This window comes from Henckelia pumila, unplaced genomic scaffold, assembly GCF_033568475.1.
Source record: "Henckelia pumila isolate YLH828 unplaced genomic scaffold, ASM3356847v2 CTG_525:::fragment_3, whole genome shotgun sequence".
In the NCBI taxonomy this organism is placed as follows: domain Eukaryota; kingdom Viridiplantae; phylum Streptophyta; class Magnoliopsida; order Lamiales; family Gesneriaceae; genus Henckelia; species Henckelia pumila.
This window is the reverse complement of record NW_027331857.1, coordinates 52665-67636: the sequence shown is the minus strand read 5'-3', so window position 1 is coordinate 67636 and position 14972 is coordinate 52665. Positions and strand designations below refer to the sequence as shown.

The 14972-nt window shown below is 33.3% G+C and overlaps 2 protein-coding genes across 2 annotated transcripts; both read right to left on the bottom strand.

The window, feature by feature from the left end:
• Positions 1 to 2048: 2048 nt before the first annotated feature.
• On the bottom strand, positions 2049 to 3045 carry LOC140873282 (major pollen allergen Bet v 1-G-like). The gene is made up of 2 exons (XM_073276369.1): positions 2755 to 3045; positions 2049 to 2485 (listed from the first exon to the last, which is right to left on the bottom strand). Exons 1-2 carry the CDS (start codon positions 2939 to 2941, stop codon positions 2184 to 2186), a joined length of 489 nt encoding a protein of 162 aa, XP_073132470.1. The 5' UTR covers positions 2942 to 3045; the 3' UTR covers positions 2049 to 2183.
• A 9557-nt stretch (positions 3046 to 12602) lies between these two features.
• Positions 12603 to 13130, bottom strand: LOC140873069 (uncharacterized). The gene has a single exon (XM_073276054.1). It carries the CDS (start codon positions 13128 to 13130, stop codon positions 12603 to 12605), a length of 528 nt encoding a protein of 175 aa, XP_073132155.1.
• Between the last annotated feature and the right edge of the window lie 1842 nt (positions 13131 to 14972).

The window sequence follows — 14972 nt, the reverse complement described above, 5'->3', positions numbered from 1 at the left end:
ATCTTAAATTATAATAATCGAGATATCTTTACGAAAACTATTGCTATGAATCCATGAAGCAAACATATCATAAATTTCATGAAAATCCTTAACACGTTGGCTGAAAACAAAAAAAAAAATTATTTAAAAATAAACCAAAAATATTAATATTGTTAATACGTAACCATACGATTAAAATATATATATGTATATATATATCAAGTCCTGTTTTGAACTTGAATCAACCGATTGATGCCACTTTTTTTAATATATATATATATATATATGGGATAATTTCCAATTTGGTCCCTCATTTTAGACCACATTCCTGATTTGGTCATCCGTTCTTACATCGACCCAATTTAGTCCCTCGATTTTCGTCGTTTTTCCGCAATTGGTCCATCTGTTTAATTAAACGTCAAAACGAACGAAATGACCTGCTAAGCCGAGGGACTAAATTGGGTCGATGTAAGAACGGAGGACCAAATCAGGAATGAGGTCTAAAATGAGAGACCAAATTGGGAAATATCCCTCATTCTAGCATTACTTTTGACTAAATGATTTTTTTTATCAGTTATATTTATAAAAATATTGTTTACCTAAATAAAAATATTTTATTAGAATTCAACACATACCAAATTAATATTATTTTTTAAAATTTAAACACATAATAAAAAGTCTCGTTTATATATAATTAAAATGTGAAAGTTTAATTTTAAAATTTTAAAGTATACTTAGTAAAAATAAATAAATATTTGTTAACAAAAATCAAAATTAAATAAATATTAATGATGACAATATGTTTTAAATATACATTTTTTTTTCAAACATAAAATATTTTTCGAATGAACTCATCTAGGTTTGTTAATATAATTGAAAAACCTTCATAAATCCAAACAAATTAAAATAAGTCAACAACTGATATAACAAATTTGTAATTAAAAAAATTAATAATAAATAAAATAAAAAATAATAATAATATATTTTTATTTATTTTAAGCAATATTATTATAAATATTTATATAACTGATCAAAAAAATTTCATTTAATGACTCTACTTTTCTTATTTTCGTCTCTTTAATAATTTTTAAAATGGACATCAAAATTGAAATTTAAAATTAAAATTTATCAATTTTGAGATAAAAAAATCCACAAAAATATTTTTATAAACTTATAATTTATTTATTATAAATGTGGAATTTTGTTTCTCAAAATTGATAAATTTTAATTTTAAATTTCGTTTTTGATGTCCATCAAAAAAATTATTAAGGAGACGAAAATAAAAAAGTAAAGTCATTAAATGAAATTTTTTTGATCAGTTATATTTATAAAAATATTGGTTAACATAAATAAAAATATCTTTTTATTATTTTTTATGAAGGTTTTTCAATTATATTAACAAACCTAGATGAGTTCATTCCGAAAATATTTTATGTTTGAAAAAAATGTATATTTAAAACATATTGTCATCAATAATATTTATTTTGTAAAATTTTGATTTTTGTTAACAAATATTTATTTATTTTTACTAAGTATACTTTAAATTTTAAATTAAACTTTCGCATTTTAATTATATATAAACGAGAATTTTTCTTATTTGTTTAAATTTTAAAAAATAATATTAATATGGCATGTGTTGAATTTTTATAAAATATTTTTATTTAGTTAAACAATATTTTTATAAATATAACTTATAAAAAAATCATTTTTAGTCAAAAGTAATGCTAGAATGGGGGGATAATTCCCAATTTGGTCCCTTATTTTAGACCTCATTCCTGATTTGGTTCTCCGTTCTTACATCGACCCAATTTAGTCCCTCGGCTTAGCAGGTCATTCCGTTCGTTTTGACGTTTAATTAAACAGATGAACCAATTGCGGAAAAACGACAAAAATCGAGGGACTAAATTGGGTCGATGTAAAAATGGAGGATCAAATTAGGAACGAGGTCTAAAATGAGTGACCAAATTGGGAATTATCCCATATATATATATAATATGTCGTAATTAAGCTAGTACATAATCCAACTTGGAAATATTATATTGTAATCTGATTCTGTAGTAAAACACAAGTCAGGCTGAAGCTCTCATACAATATATAAAGTAATTAATTAATAACCAGAAGTAGACATTAATATATAAAGTAAGTCCTATCGATGGTAGGACTTATTAATATATATATTATTGAAAATTTAGATTTAAAATTCTCTAAGCACAAACATCAGGATGAGCCACAAGGTATGCCTCGGCCGCGGTTAGGAACGAGACGCTGAGTTGTTTTAGGCTCTTGATTTCTTCGTCGGAGACATGGGTGTGGCCAGGCTTCAAGTGCTGCTGAGTCTTCCACTTGATTATGCATCCTCCGTCGCCCGAGTCCACGAATCTTTTCTCAGACTGTAAAGCCTCCAATTTCTCCCCGAATATTGGTCCCTCCATCACAACCACCTTCACCACCAAGTTTTCGGTGTCCACCACTTCAAACTTGTCTGTCAGGTAAGGCAAAGGGGCCCCTGTACGTCGTATTCAAAATCGATACTAGCTATTATTTAATACTACTCTATTCTTTTAATTAATACCATATATATTTGTTACATATATGTTTCAGAGTAAATTAAATACAATGCTTGTTGTTCCAATTGTCTACATGCATATTTAATTTACACCAAATGTATGGATCGGAGCAGATACAATTTAGCTTGCTTGATATATATGCATGAATCAATTATAATTAAGTTTTGGATTTTATATTTATTCGAAAAATGAAATTTATATATGTTACCTTCAGGGAAACTCGTTCGCCTAACGCATCCGGAGGTGCCGCCTTCGCCTTCGAGAATGTCGATGCTCTTGAAGATGTGGGGGACTATTTTCGGTAATAGGTTGTGGGCCTCGGTCACCATTGCCTTGAACATCCTCTTAGGGGTGATACTCACCTTGAGTTCCTCTGAGAATTCCACGACGGTCATGTTTTCAAGCTCGAAAGAAATCAGGAGCACAAAGGTGGATGATACCAAGGATTAATGTCTTGAAAGGAGATATTTAGATGGTGTGGTAATCCTCTGAATGAATGCGATGGGAATTTATAGGAAAAAAATGTTGAGGCTACTTGGAGATAATTGCAACTTTCCCCTGTAAAAGTTAGATATAACACAATCATCCCATGTGTACTTTGTCTTAATTTGAATTTTTGACAAGGCCTGAAGCAATAATCTATATATAATACATTGGGCAATGGGGGTATTCGAGTTAATAAAGTACATGAGTGTTTGATCAATGGTCAACAATTCGATTCTCTCTGCCAACAATTTCTCGGATAATTGTGTCGTGCAAAGCTTGTCCAATACGATTTACATTGCTAGAGGGGTTTAATTTGTAGGATATGTATTCCATTATATCAGAGAGTTACCCTGTACCTACTGAAAAATAGCGGTCGTGGGTTTCACGTACATATAAACTTTAAGAGAATTTTAGCTCATGTTCTTTCATGGAAAACCAAAATCAGACAAAATTAGAATTTTATTTATTGATTGCGTTCAAAAATTTGCTAGTTAAAATTATTGGAGGGACTCGAAATTATTTTATGATTTTTGATAAATGTAATACTCCAGAAGTTTTAAAAAAGTTTTGATAAATAAACATACAATTTTTGTATTAGTACCAAAGTTAATATTGATATTTGGGTTTCGCTGATTGAAATATACCAATTTCTTTAGTTTTAGAAATTTATATATAGTCAATGTTTCTTTTTTATTTTTTTTTAAAAAACAGTCAGACCCGTACATGCACCCTTTAATTTTATTTTTATTTTTTATTTTATTAATTTATTCGTAGACAAGAGCACAATTCAACTTTGGACTTTAAGCTGATTCTAGAAATGAGTTGTTCAACTTTGGCAGCAATATTTAATTTGTTATCGGATACTTCGAAGACTAATTTAATTAATTATCTCCTTTTTCCCGTAAATGGAAAATTTTAGCCACTATTATATTGTATATGTTAAAATATGTTATTAGAGTCGAATGCTGAAAATTATTAGAGTTGAATGTTGAAAATTATTAGTGTGTGATGATGTATTTATTTTTGGACCAATCTCAAACGAGGATCTATAAATAGACCTCAACATTTTTGATGAAATACACAAATCAATCGGGAGAAGAAATTTTATAAAATGTGGAGTTTGATAAATTTTGAGTTTTTGAGTTTTTACATTTTTATCATAAATATTTACTTTTTACAACACGTAATCAGCACGATCACTCGAAAATTCTCTATAATTTTCAAAGCTCGAAAACACAAAGAAAAGACAAAAATATTCAACAAGTAAGAATATATATTTATTTTACTGTTTATATATTTTTATAATGTATATATTTTAATATATAACATCATATTATTATATAAAATGAGTGTATATACCTTATTATAAATGTGATGTGAATTATATATTACTACTTATATATTTTTATTGTGTATATATTATAATATATTAATTATATCTATATAATGTTACACTATTATATAAAAAATCTATGACACCTTATTATAATACTATATTGTGATATATAATATCTGACTTCATACTAACATATATATTTGTATAAGTTCATGCTATTATATAAAAAAAGTTTATGACACCTCATTATAATAAAATAATGTACAATATCTAACTTTATATTAATTATTTTTGTATATTTTCATGATATTATATAAAAACAGTAAAACCGTACATGCACCTTTGTTTTTATTAATTTATTCGTCGACATGGGACAATTCAACTTTGACTTTAAGACTAGAAATGAGTGGTTCAACTTTGGCAGCAATATTTAAATTGTTATCGGATACTTCAAAGACTTGTTTAATTATTATCCTTTTTCCCATAAACGTACATATATATAAACTTCAAAGACTATTATATTGTATAGAAATTCTTCAAAAACAGTCGAGAGAGATGATTCTTGCAATGTTTTTGGGTTTACAATTTCAATGAAATAAATGTCATTAAAGTAGGTTTCTTGTGAGACAGCCTTACAGATCTTTATCCGTGAGACGAGTCAAACATGTTTATATTAAAAATAAAATTAATACTTTAAAAATAAAAAATAATAATTTTTCCTTAGTGACCAAAACAAGATATCTGTATCACAATTTGACTCTTGAGATAATATGACATGAATTTTTGTGTCTTTAATAAGTGTTGACTAAAATTCTTGAAACTACGGCAAAATCACCAACAATCGATCAACTTCTAAAATCTTTAAGTAGCGAGTTAATTCTAAAATAAACGAAAATAATTATAAACCAAGCTCCTTTTTCATGTTTTAGATAAATCTTTCAAATTGCCCAACGAAGTATTGGAAATCGGTGTTCAGATCAATTAAGAATTGATACTCGGTGCAGCGGAAGTTTAAAATTTTATTTTATTATATGGAACGATTTCATATATGGGTATCAAAACTTTTACGATTAAATTTGTTCAAGTAAAAATAAAACACGGTTAAATTTTTACCTCGTCAAGCAAAGGCTTGATCGTGGACTCCAACAGAATTTAATCTGCTATTCTTGTAAATCCCGGGAACCGATGACAGTCACGATCTAACTCCGGAATTAGGTCCACGAATGAAAAACAGAAACCCTCTGATTGACTGCACTAGAAATCAATCAGAAGTTTTACGTAGAGAATAAACAGATTTGATCTGTTAATTCGAATTGTAATTTTTCACAAAAATCACAGTCCGAATTTACTCAAAAGGGACAGAGGAATTTTTCGAAAAATCCTCTTGAATAGTATAGAGTGAATTTCGAAAATTGCAGTATTCAATGTGTCAAATTTTTGAACCCAACACCTTTATTTATAGATAATTTCTAGTTATAATTGTATCAGGACTCTAACTCCTTAAAGCCCACAATCCATAACTTAAGCCCAACAAACCAAGCATGTTGTTATAGAAATTAATATAAAATTTATCGTGACTCCGATTGATAAACTGATTTCACCAATGTGCACAGAAACCATTTCTGCATCTTTTAGAGTCAAGATAATTTTTCTGAATCCGAATTCAGTGATTTCCAAAAATGCCCATCCCTATGTCATTTTAGGAAATCCCACTCCCTTTAGTTAAGAAGTCCAACTTCTCTTTCATAAAATTTAACTCTTTAAATTTAACTATCTCTACGGGGTTTTAGTAATCCATTACTTGTGTAACCCTCAATGGTTCAGGAATACAGCTAGCCGTGGGCTCACAACTCCTTGTGACTCGGAACAACAATTTCCGACTTACCCATCGAATCATGGTAAGAGCGCCTAGCAACATCGCCCCATGATTCCCTAGGTATTACTGATAGTGTCTGCAAGAACCAGTAGATTTTGGTTAGCGTACAGTACGGTCCCTTCATCCATATATCCCGATCGAATCAACAACCATTGGTGACATCGCATGTGTTACTAGGAAAACCCATTAACCTAAAACATATCATGTACTCTGGCCAGAGATTCGTCACATTAATATCTCCTCAGATCGCATAGGATATCCACACTCGCAAGTATGTGGTGAATCCTTGACAACAAAGCATCGACTCCTATATGTGTCGTAACTGTGCCCAATCCCGACACCTGATGACCCCAATAGAGTCGGTAAATGAGTCAAAGTACAGTACTAGCATATAGAGTCTCAATGATGTTTCAAGTAATAAGGACTAATGGTGTACAACCAAAACCGCGGACTTTATCCACTCGATAAGTGATAACCACTTGGAAAGTCCGAATAGGGTAGTTCGATCATTCATCATATGAATATCCATTTGCATGCTTTGAACATCTCTATGTTCCATACCAATGAAACGTGGTACTCGGCATCACAAATGCTAGTCTCAATCTCGAGCGATCCTTATCCTTATTTGCGGACAGCTCAATTGACTAGGAACAGTTTAGAATATACAGTGACTATAAGATGTGTTTCATGATAGCCATCCCCATGTGCTACCACATCTTACATACACTATAGTATATTCAAGGTCTTTATCAAAACAACAATAGTATATCATAATATAACAATATGAAGAAAGATAAAGTCAATGCCATTATAAAAGTATAAATTATATTAAACAAAAGATTGTTTTACATAGAGTCATTAAAACAATTAGATTGTGAGACTCGGTTCAAATCAACTAATCGAAAATAAATCTTTTAAAAAGAATTAAATTCCGATAATTTTTTTTATTTAAAGCGTGGGTGCGCCCAACTCGGCAGAAACATTTCCACGCCCAGAGCGCGGGTGCGCCCGAGACAGCGCGGGTGCGTCAAACTTGGCAGAAACATTTTGCTCCGTAGCGCGGGTGCGCCCAGACAGCGCGGATGCGCTAAAAAAAAGGCAGAAAAATTCATTCTCTTTGGCTCTTCGACTCAAACTTGGCAAAACTCGAAATAACCACCTAAAATCTAAATTTCAACATGCATTAGTACAATCAACTCGCGTAATACAATACATGATACGTCTAAAGTTGTTCGAGTATTCGAAAGGTAGAACATGCATCGGTTCTAATTGTTGCAATACAAAGTACAAATCGAATTCGAATACATAATCGACTCGAAACCAAGCCCTCACTTCTATTTCTAACAATCCCGATCTAGCCACGCTGCCTTTGGCTCGATCCTGCCCCACCTGTTGCCAAGTACACATACAAAACAAGACAACAGCCGGATAACTCCGGTGAGAATAATATTCCTAGTAAAAGTAACATAACATGCAATATCAGATAATATATCAAAATCATGATATATATAACAACATATTCAAAATGAATAAAATGCAATGTATGTCTTTCAAATCGTGATTATCTAAATCAGATAATCAATTCATTTCGTCATTTCTTCGTTTCGTCGATTGGGATCCCGAGGTCAATATATCACAACAACTCACCTACTCTCTCATTCGTGGTGAAATATTGTATATCTCAATCCTCTAAACTTTGGAGCAACTATAAGGAGCATTCTACCTCTTGGAAAAACTCGAAATCCAAGGCCACTCGATTATAGTTCTCAAATCGTCTAATTGTATATGCTATCAAATCATTTAATTCGGTATGAATGCATATGTAAATCGAAAGGCATTTGAAACACATAATTCAAGTAATCATATAACATGCAAGTATGTGATTTCAGGGAACACAAAAATCAACTCAGATTCGAGTATTCATCCCTATTCGATTCGATGTCAACTCATACCTTTTCTCGATTTGTTTGATGCTCCAAATCTGGAAATCAACATCAAATATTCAATCAAAATCTATTTCAATATCAAAACAAATATTCAAGGTAAAACTCATTACCAACTCGATCAACTCGTATATCGCTTCGAATTCTGATAACTCCGATTTTAAAAGTCTTCAATCAAATATATACGGAGATATTTCATTCTCAATATCAATCAAATAAATTAAATCGAATACGGCTCTATCAGACCAAACCAATCGATATTCCAAAACTTGAATCAACGGCATAACAGCTAGAAATCGGCTAACCGAAAATCAACAACAGTTCCATAATCTTCAAACTCAACCCATATCAAAATCAATTCAATCTAATCAATTCAATATCAACAAAGACCAACAGCCCCCTATTTCAAAAATAACTCAAAAATTCATAAGAAATCCGTACGTCGTTATTTTTCCGATTCGACTTTGAATAAACGATATATGCTAGCTCAAGCACGTTATCAAAGATAATTAAAATCCATCGACATCCAAAAAATAAAGTATAAACGATCAAAGAAATAATTACGGTAAAACGAAGCCCTCGAAGTCGTGATCGCAAATATATATTCAAATCAAATTTCTATCGGTCGGATAGTGCAGATCGAAGAAATCAAAAGCTCAAAGAGGCGGCCATGGAGTATATCTCGTTGGGGAAGAAGAGAGAAATGATTGAATAAGATAACCCACTCATCAATAAATATCAAGTGCAAGTCTTAGTCAAAATAGGTAAATTGCACTTTAGTCTCTGAAATCTTTAAAACTTGCAATTCAGTCCCTGTTCAAATATCAATTTAGCCCTCGAATTTCATTATCTCAGAATATCAATAATAATCTCAATAAGATATTTTTTGGGGCATTACAATTCTCTTACTCTAAGAATTGATTTCGTCCTCAAAATCGAATACAAATCGATCACATAAGATAGAAAATAGAATCAAAGACAGAATAAAAACTCACATCATAGAAATAAATCTGGAAATCGTTGTCTCATATCGGATTCTGTTTCCCAAGTTGCTTCTTCAACTCCGTGTCGGTTCCACTGAACTTTCACTAATTGAATCTATTTGTTTCTGAGTTGTTTCTCTTTTTGGTCTAGAATCTGAATCGGTCGTTCGAAATAGCTCAATGTCTCATCAAGTTCTGCCTCGTCTAGCTGAAGAACATAGAAGGATTTGGGTGATACTTTCGCAACATCGAAACATGAAAAAATCATGAATACCAGAAAGAGATGGAGGAAGTGCAAGTCGATAGGCAAGATCGCCTATCTTTTCAAGAATTTCATACGGACCGATAAATCTCGGAGACAACTTCCCTCTCTTTCCAAATCTGACTGTACCTCTGAAAGGAGAAATATTCAGAAATACTCGGTCTCCCTGTTCAAAATTCAAAGGTCTACGTCGGATATTCGCGTATTTAGCCTGTCTGTCTTGGGCTGTCTTCATTCTTAATCGAATAATCTTCACTTGTTCAGCCATGTCTCGAATCATATCTGGCCCCAACTCAGGCGACTCAAAAATTTCATCCCAGTACAATGGAGATCTACATTTCTTTTCGTATAATGCTTCAAAAGGTGCCATACCAATACTAGCCTGATAGCTGTTGTTGTACGAAAATTCAACAAGAGGTAATGAATCTTTCCAACTAGTGCTAAAATCAAGCACTACGGCTCGTAACATATCCTCTAATATCTGAATCATTCGCTCTGACTACCCATCGGTCTGAGGAAGATATGTTGTACTTAGATGCAATCTAGTACCAAGTACCTCTTGAAGACTATGCCAAAAGTGAGAAGTAAATCTAGGATTTCTGTCTGAAACAATCGACTTCGGCACACTATGCAATCTGACATCTCTGACATAAATATCGGCCATCTGATCATGTTTGTAGGTCATTCTGTATGGGATAAAACAAGCAGACTTCGTCAATCGGTCAATCACTACCCAGATAGCATCAAAACCTCGAACTGATCGCGGTAGATTTGTGACGAAATCCATCGAAATGTGATCTCATTTCCATTCAGGAACAGATAAACTATGTAACAAACCACCCGGTCTTTTTCTTTCTGCTTTCACTTGTTAAAAGTTCAAACATCGGGATACAAACTTCGTAACATCATTTTTCATTTTTTTCCACCAAAACTGATTCCTCAAATCTTTATACATTTTTCGGCCACCTGGATGAACACTGTATTGACTTCAATGTGCCTCTCGCAAAATAAGCTGTCTCAACTCAGAAACATCTGACACAACAATACGATTATTCACAAACAATGTATCATCACTGACCTGAAATTCAGACTGGTGTCCCGTTCTGACTTTCTCTATCGAACTCTGAATACTCGGATCAGATTTCTGTGCTTCTTTAATCGATATAAATAATTCTGGTTCGGCTTGCATAGCAAAAACTCGGATAGATCTTCTATCTGTTTCAAACTCCAAACCAGAAGTACAACAATCATTAATCAAATGAGAAACACTAATAGTCGATAAAGATAAAGAACAAATCTTTTGTCTCAAAGCATCAGCTGCTGCATTCGATTTTTCCGGGTAATATTTGAATTCACAATCAAAATCTTTCAACAAATCTAACCATCTTCTCTGCCTCATATTCAACTCTGACTGCGAAAACAAATACTTCAAACTTTTTTGATCAGAAAATATTTTGAATTTCTCACCGTAAAGATAGTGACGCCAGATTTTCAAAGCAAAAACAATTGCTGCAAGCTCAAGATCATGAATCGGATAACGAGTCTCGTGCGGTTTCAACTGCCTCGATGCATAAGCTATAACATGTTTCCTCTGCATAAGAACGCATCCCAAACCTCTGTTAGAAGCATCACAATAAACTGTAAAATCACCAGTACCTAAAGGAATCTACAACACTGGAGCACTGGTCAATCTTTTCTTCAACTCGATAAAACTATCTTCACAAGTTTCGGTCCAGAAAAAAGGTGCTTTTTTCTGAGTTAGTTGAGTAATCGGCTTTGCAATAGATGAAAATCCCTCGATAAATCTGCGATAATAACCAGCTAAACCCATAAAACTTTGAATTTCAAGCACAAACTTCGGTCTAATCCAATTCATAACTGCTTCAATCTTACTAGGGTCAACAGAAATACCATCTCTCGATATAATGTGACCGAGAAAAATCACTAGATCTAACCAGAATTCACACTTCGATAGTTTGGCAAACAACTGTTCAGTCCGCAAAATCTATAAAACGGTCCTCAAATGCTCTGCGTGATCAGTACGACTCTTCGAATAAATAAGAATATCATCGATAAATATAATCACAAACTCATCAAGATATTTCTGAAAAATTCGATTCATTAAACCCATAAACACTGCCGGAGCATTCGTCAATCCAAACGACATAAATTTCAGTACATCAACTGCATAAATAACAAATCTCTCTGCTCCTTTCTGTAACAAACGAGTCATCGACAAAACAGATATCAAAGGAATCTTGGATCGAGAACCCTTACCGAAAAATTTCCACTCGTCTGCCATTTTTGGTCGAAATCTGACTACTTTCTGAAAACAGTCGACAGTAGCCCTATGCTTGTTTAAAGCATCTATACCAACGATGCAGACAAAATATGATAATTGTAGTACAATACAGTCCATTGCAATCTTATTCCCTTCAAATCGAATTTCACAATTTCGAACCAATTCACAGAAACAATTCTTCCACTCAAAGGTGAAGTAACAACAACGACAGGAGGCAAAGGCTAAAAAAGCAAAGCATGCAACGTAACAAATTTCTCAGATATAAAAGTATGCGATGAACCCGTATCTATCAATACTATAGCAGGATAACCAAAAATCAAACAGTTACCTGCTATGGCAACATCAAGTGCTGCCTGAGCCTGATCCTCAGTAAGTGCAAAGGCTCGTGCTTGTTGTCTCGGAGGTTGATTTGTGTTTTGATTACCTCCCTGCCTATTCTGTTGCGGTGGCTGAAAAGAGTGAACTACAGAAACTTTCCTCTCAGACTGAGCTTATTGTCTAAAGGAACTTCCCCCTGTGATCACTCAGGACCACGTTGAGGACAAACTCTAGCAAAATGTCCTGGTTGCTGGAAGATATTACATACTCCAAAAACTCCACGACACTGATCACTGGAGTGCAGACCTCCACATTTGTTACAAGTCATACCTGAAGAGCCAGAACTCTGTCCTATACTAAACTGTCTCGAGCCACTAGAATTAGAACCACTGTTTCCAGACCTCTTGAATTGTTTTCCTTTCGATCAAAAATTATCTCTTCTATAATTGCTACTGCTTCCTCCCTCATACCTCTGTGACTGATTCTGAAACTGTCTCTGTTGCTGCGGTACAAACTGATTTCCTCTCTGTCTCAACAGACTTGCTTCGGCTTATTTGGCTTGATTCATAGCATCAGCAAAATTATCAGGTCTACCAGTATTCACAAAAACAAAGATATCGGAATTCAAACCATTTATGAACTGGTCAGTTTTAGCTTTCTCGTTATCGGTAATATGAGGCGCAAACTTCAACAGACTATCAAATTTGGTAACATATTCCTCAATATTCAAATTCCCTTGTTTCAAGGTAGCAAACTCAGCCCCTTTATCCTTTTTGTACGAAACTGGGAAAACCCGCTTATAAAATTTAGTCTTAAAAAGATTCCAATTGATAACCGTACCTCGATTCTCAATCTCTTTCTTCGTCATGATCCACCAACTCTTTGCAACACCATGAAGTCGATGAACAACTAACCTGATTCGGCGGTCATCTGTATAATCCAGAGAATCAAATAACTGATCGATGTCTTCCAACCAACTCTCACAGTCGACTGCATTTTCGGTACCCTTCAAGGTAGGTGGTTTAAAAGACTGAAACCTCTTCAGCAAGGTTTCCATCGGTGTCGCAGTGGCATCCATCACATCAGTATCAGTACTAGCCTGCTCATTCTGAGGAGTTATGACCGGTGGTGTATTTCTGTTCAAAACTCATCGAGTTTCCATATCTGATATTCAAAATATTAGGACACATAGATCTCATAATCACAATTCGGTGTCCAACAATCTCTATTTGGCTTACTCATTCACCTCGAGAGAATTCGGATTCAAATCAAAAATCATTCACAATTCGTATCTCAAGTACCTCATGCTTTATAATTTAAATCACAAAATTATGCAATTCAAAAAATTCTCAAATGATAAAGCATGCATGCATGGAATTCCAAAATAATCAAATAACGAATTCAATCGCATACGAGGAATTAAAATTCAAGTGGACTCGATCTACCTCGCTCACTTCTAGTTCAATACAAGATCTTATCTCTCTGATACCACTTAATGTGAGACTCGGTTCAAATCAACTAATCGAGAATAAATCTTTTAGAAAGAATCAAATTCCGAGAAATTTTTTTTACAGCGCGGGTGCGCCCAACTGGGCAGAAACATTTCCACGCCCAGAGTGCGGGTGCGCCCAACTTGGTAGAAAAATTTTGCTCCCATAGCTTGGGTGCGCTAAAAAAAAGGCAGAAAATTTCATTCTCTTTGGCTCTTCAACTCAAACGTGGCAAAACTCGAAATAACCACCTAAAATCTAAATTTCAACATGCATTAGTACAATCAACTCGTGTAAGACAATACATGATACGCCTAAAGTTGTTCGAGTATTTGAAAGGTAGAACATGCATCAGTTCTAATTGTTACAATACAAAGTACAAATCGAGTTCAAATACATAATCAACTCTAAACCAAGCCCTCACTTCTATTTCTAACAATCCCGATCTAGCCAAGCTGCCTTTGGCTCGATCCTGCCCCACCTGTTGCCAAGTATACATACAAAACAAGACAACAGCAGGATAACTCCGGTGAGAATAATATTCCCAGTAAAAGTAACATAACATGCAATATCGGATAATATATCAAAATCATGATATATATATATAACAACATATTCAAAATGAATAAAATGCAATGTATGTCTTTCAAATCTTGATTATCTAAATCAGATAATCAATTCATTTCGTCATTTCTTCGTTTCGTCGGTTGGGATCCTGAGGTCAAGATATCACAACAACTAACCTACTTTCTCATTCGTGGTGAAAGATTGTATATCTCGATCCTCTAGACTTTGGAGCAACTATAAGGAGCATTCCAGCTCTTGGAAAAACTCAAAATCCAAGGTCACTCGATTATAGTTCTTAAATCGTCTAATTCGATATGCAATCAAATCATTTAATTCGGTATGAATGCATATGTAAATCAAAAGTCATTTGAAACACATAATTCAAGTAATCATATAACATGCAAGTATGTGATTTCAGGGAACTCGAAAATCAACTCAGATTCGAGTATTCATCCCTATTCGATTCGATGTCAACTCATACCTTTTCTCGATTCGTTTGATGCTCCAAATCTGGAAATCAACATCAAATATTCAATCAAAATCTATTTCAATCTCAAAACAAATATTCAAGGTAAAACTCATTACCAACTCGATCAACTCGTCTATCGCTTCGAATTCTGATAACTCCGATTTCAAAAGTCTTTAATCAAATCTGTACGGAAATATTTCATTCTCAATATCAATCAAATAAACTTAATCGAATATGACTCTATCAAACCAAACCAATCAATATTCCAAAACTTGAATCAATGACATAATGGCTAGAAATCGGCTTATCGAAAATCAACAACAATTCCATAATCTTGAAACTCAACCCATATCAAAATCAATTCAACCTAATAAATTCAATATAAACAAAGACC

What these genes read in the sequence shown, in the direction of transcription:
- LOC140873282 (XM_073276369.1), bottom strand. Translation starts at nt 2,941, where the DNA reads ATGACCGTCGTGGAATTCTCAGAGGAACTCAAGGTGAGTATCACCCCT. An exon ending in GCGAACGAGTTTCCCTGAAG is followed by an intron (nt 2,486 to 2,754) that starts GTAACATATATA and finishes TACGACGTACAG; the next exon opens with GGGCCCCTTTGCCTTACCTG.
- LOC140873069 (XM_073276054.1), bottom strand. Translation starts at nt 13,130, where the DNA reads ATGGATGCCACTGCGACACCGATGGAAACCTTGCTGAAGAGGTTTCAG.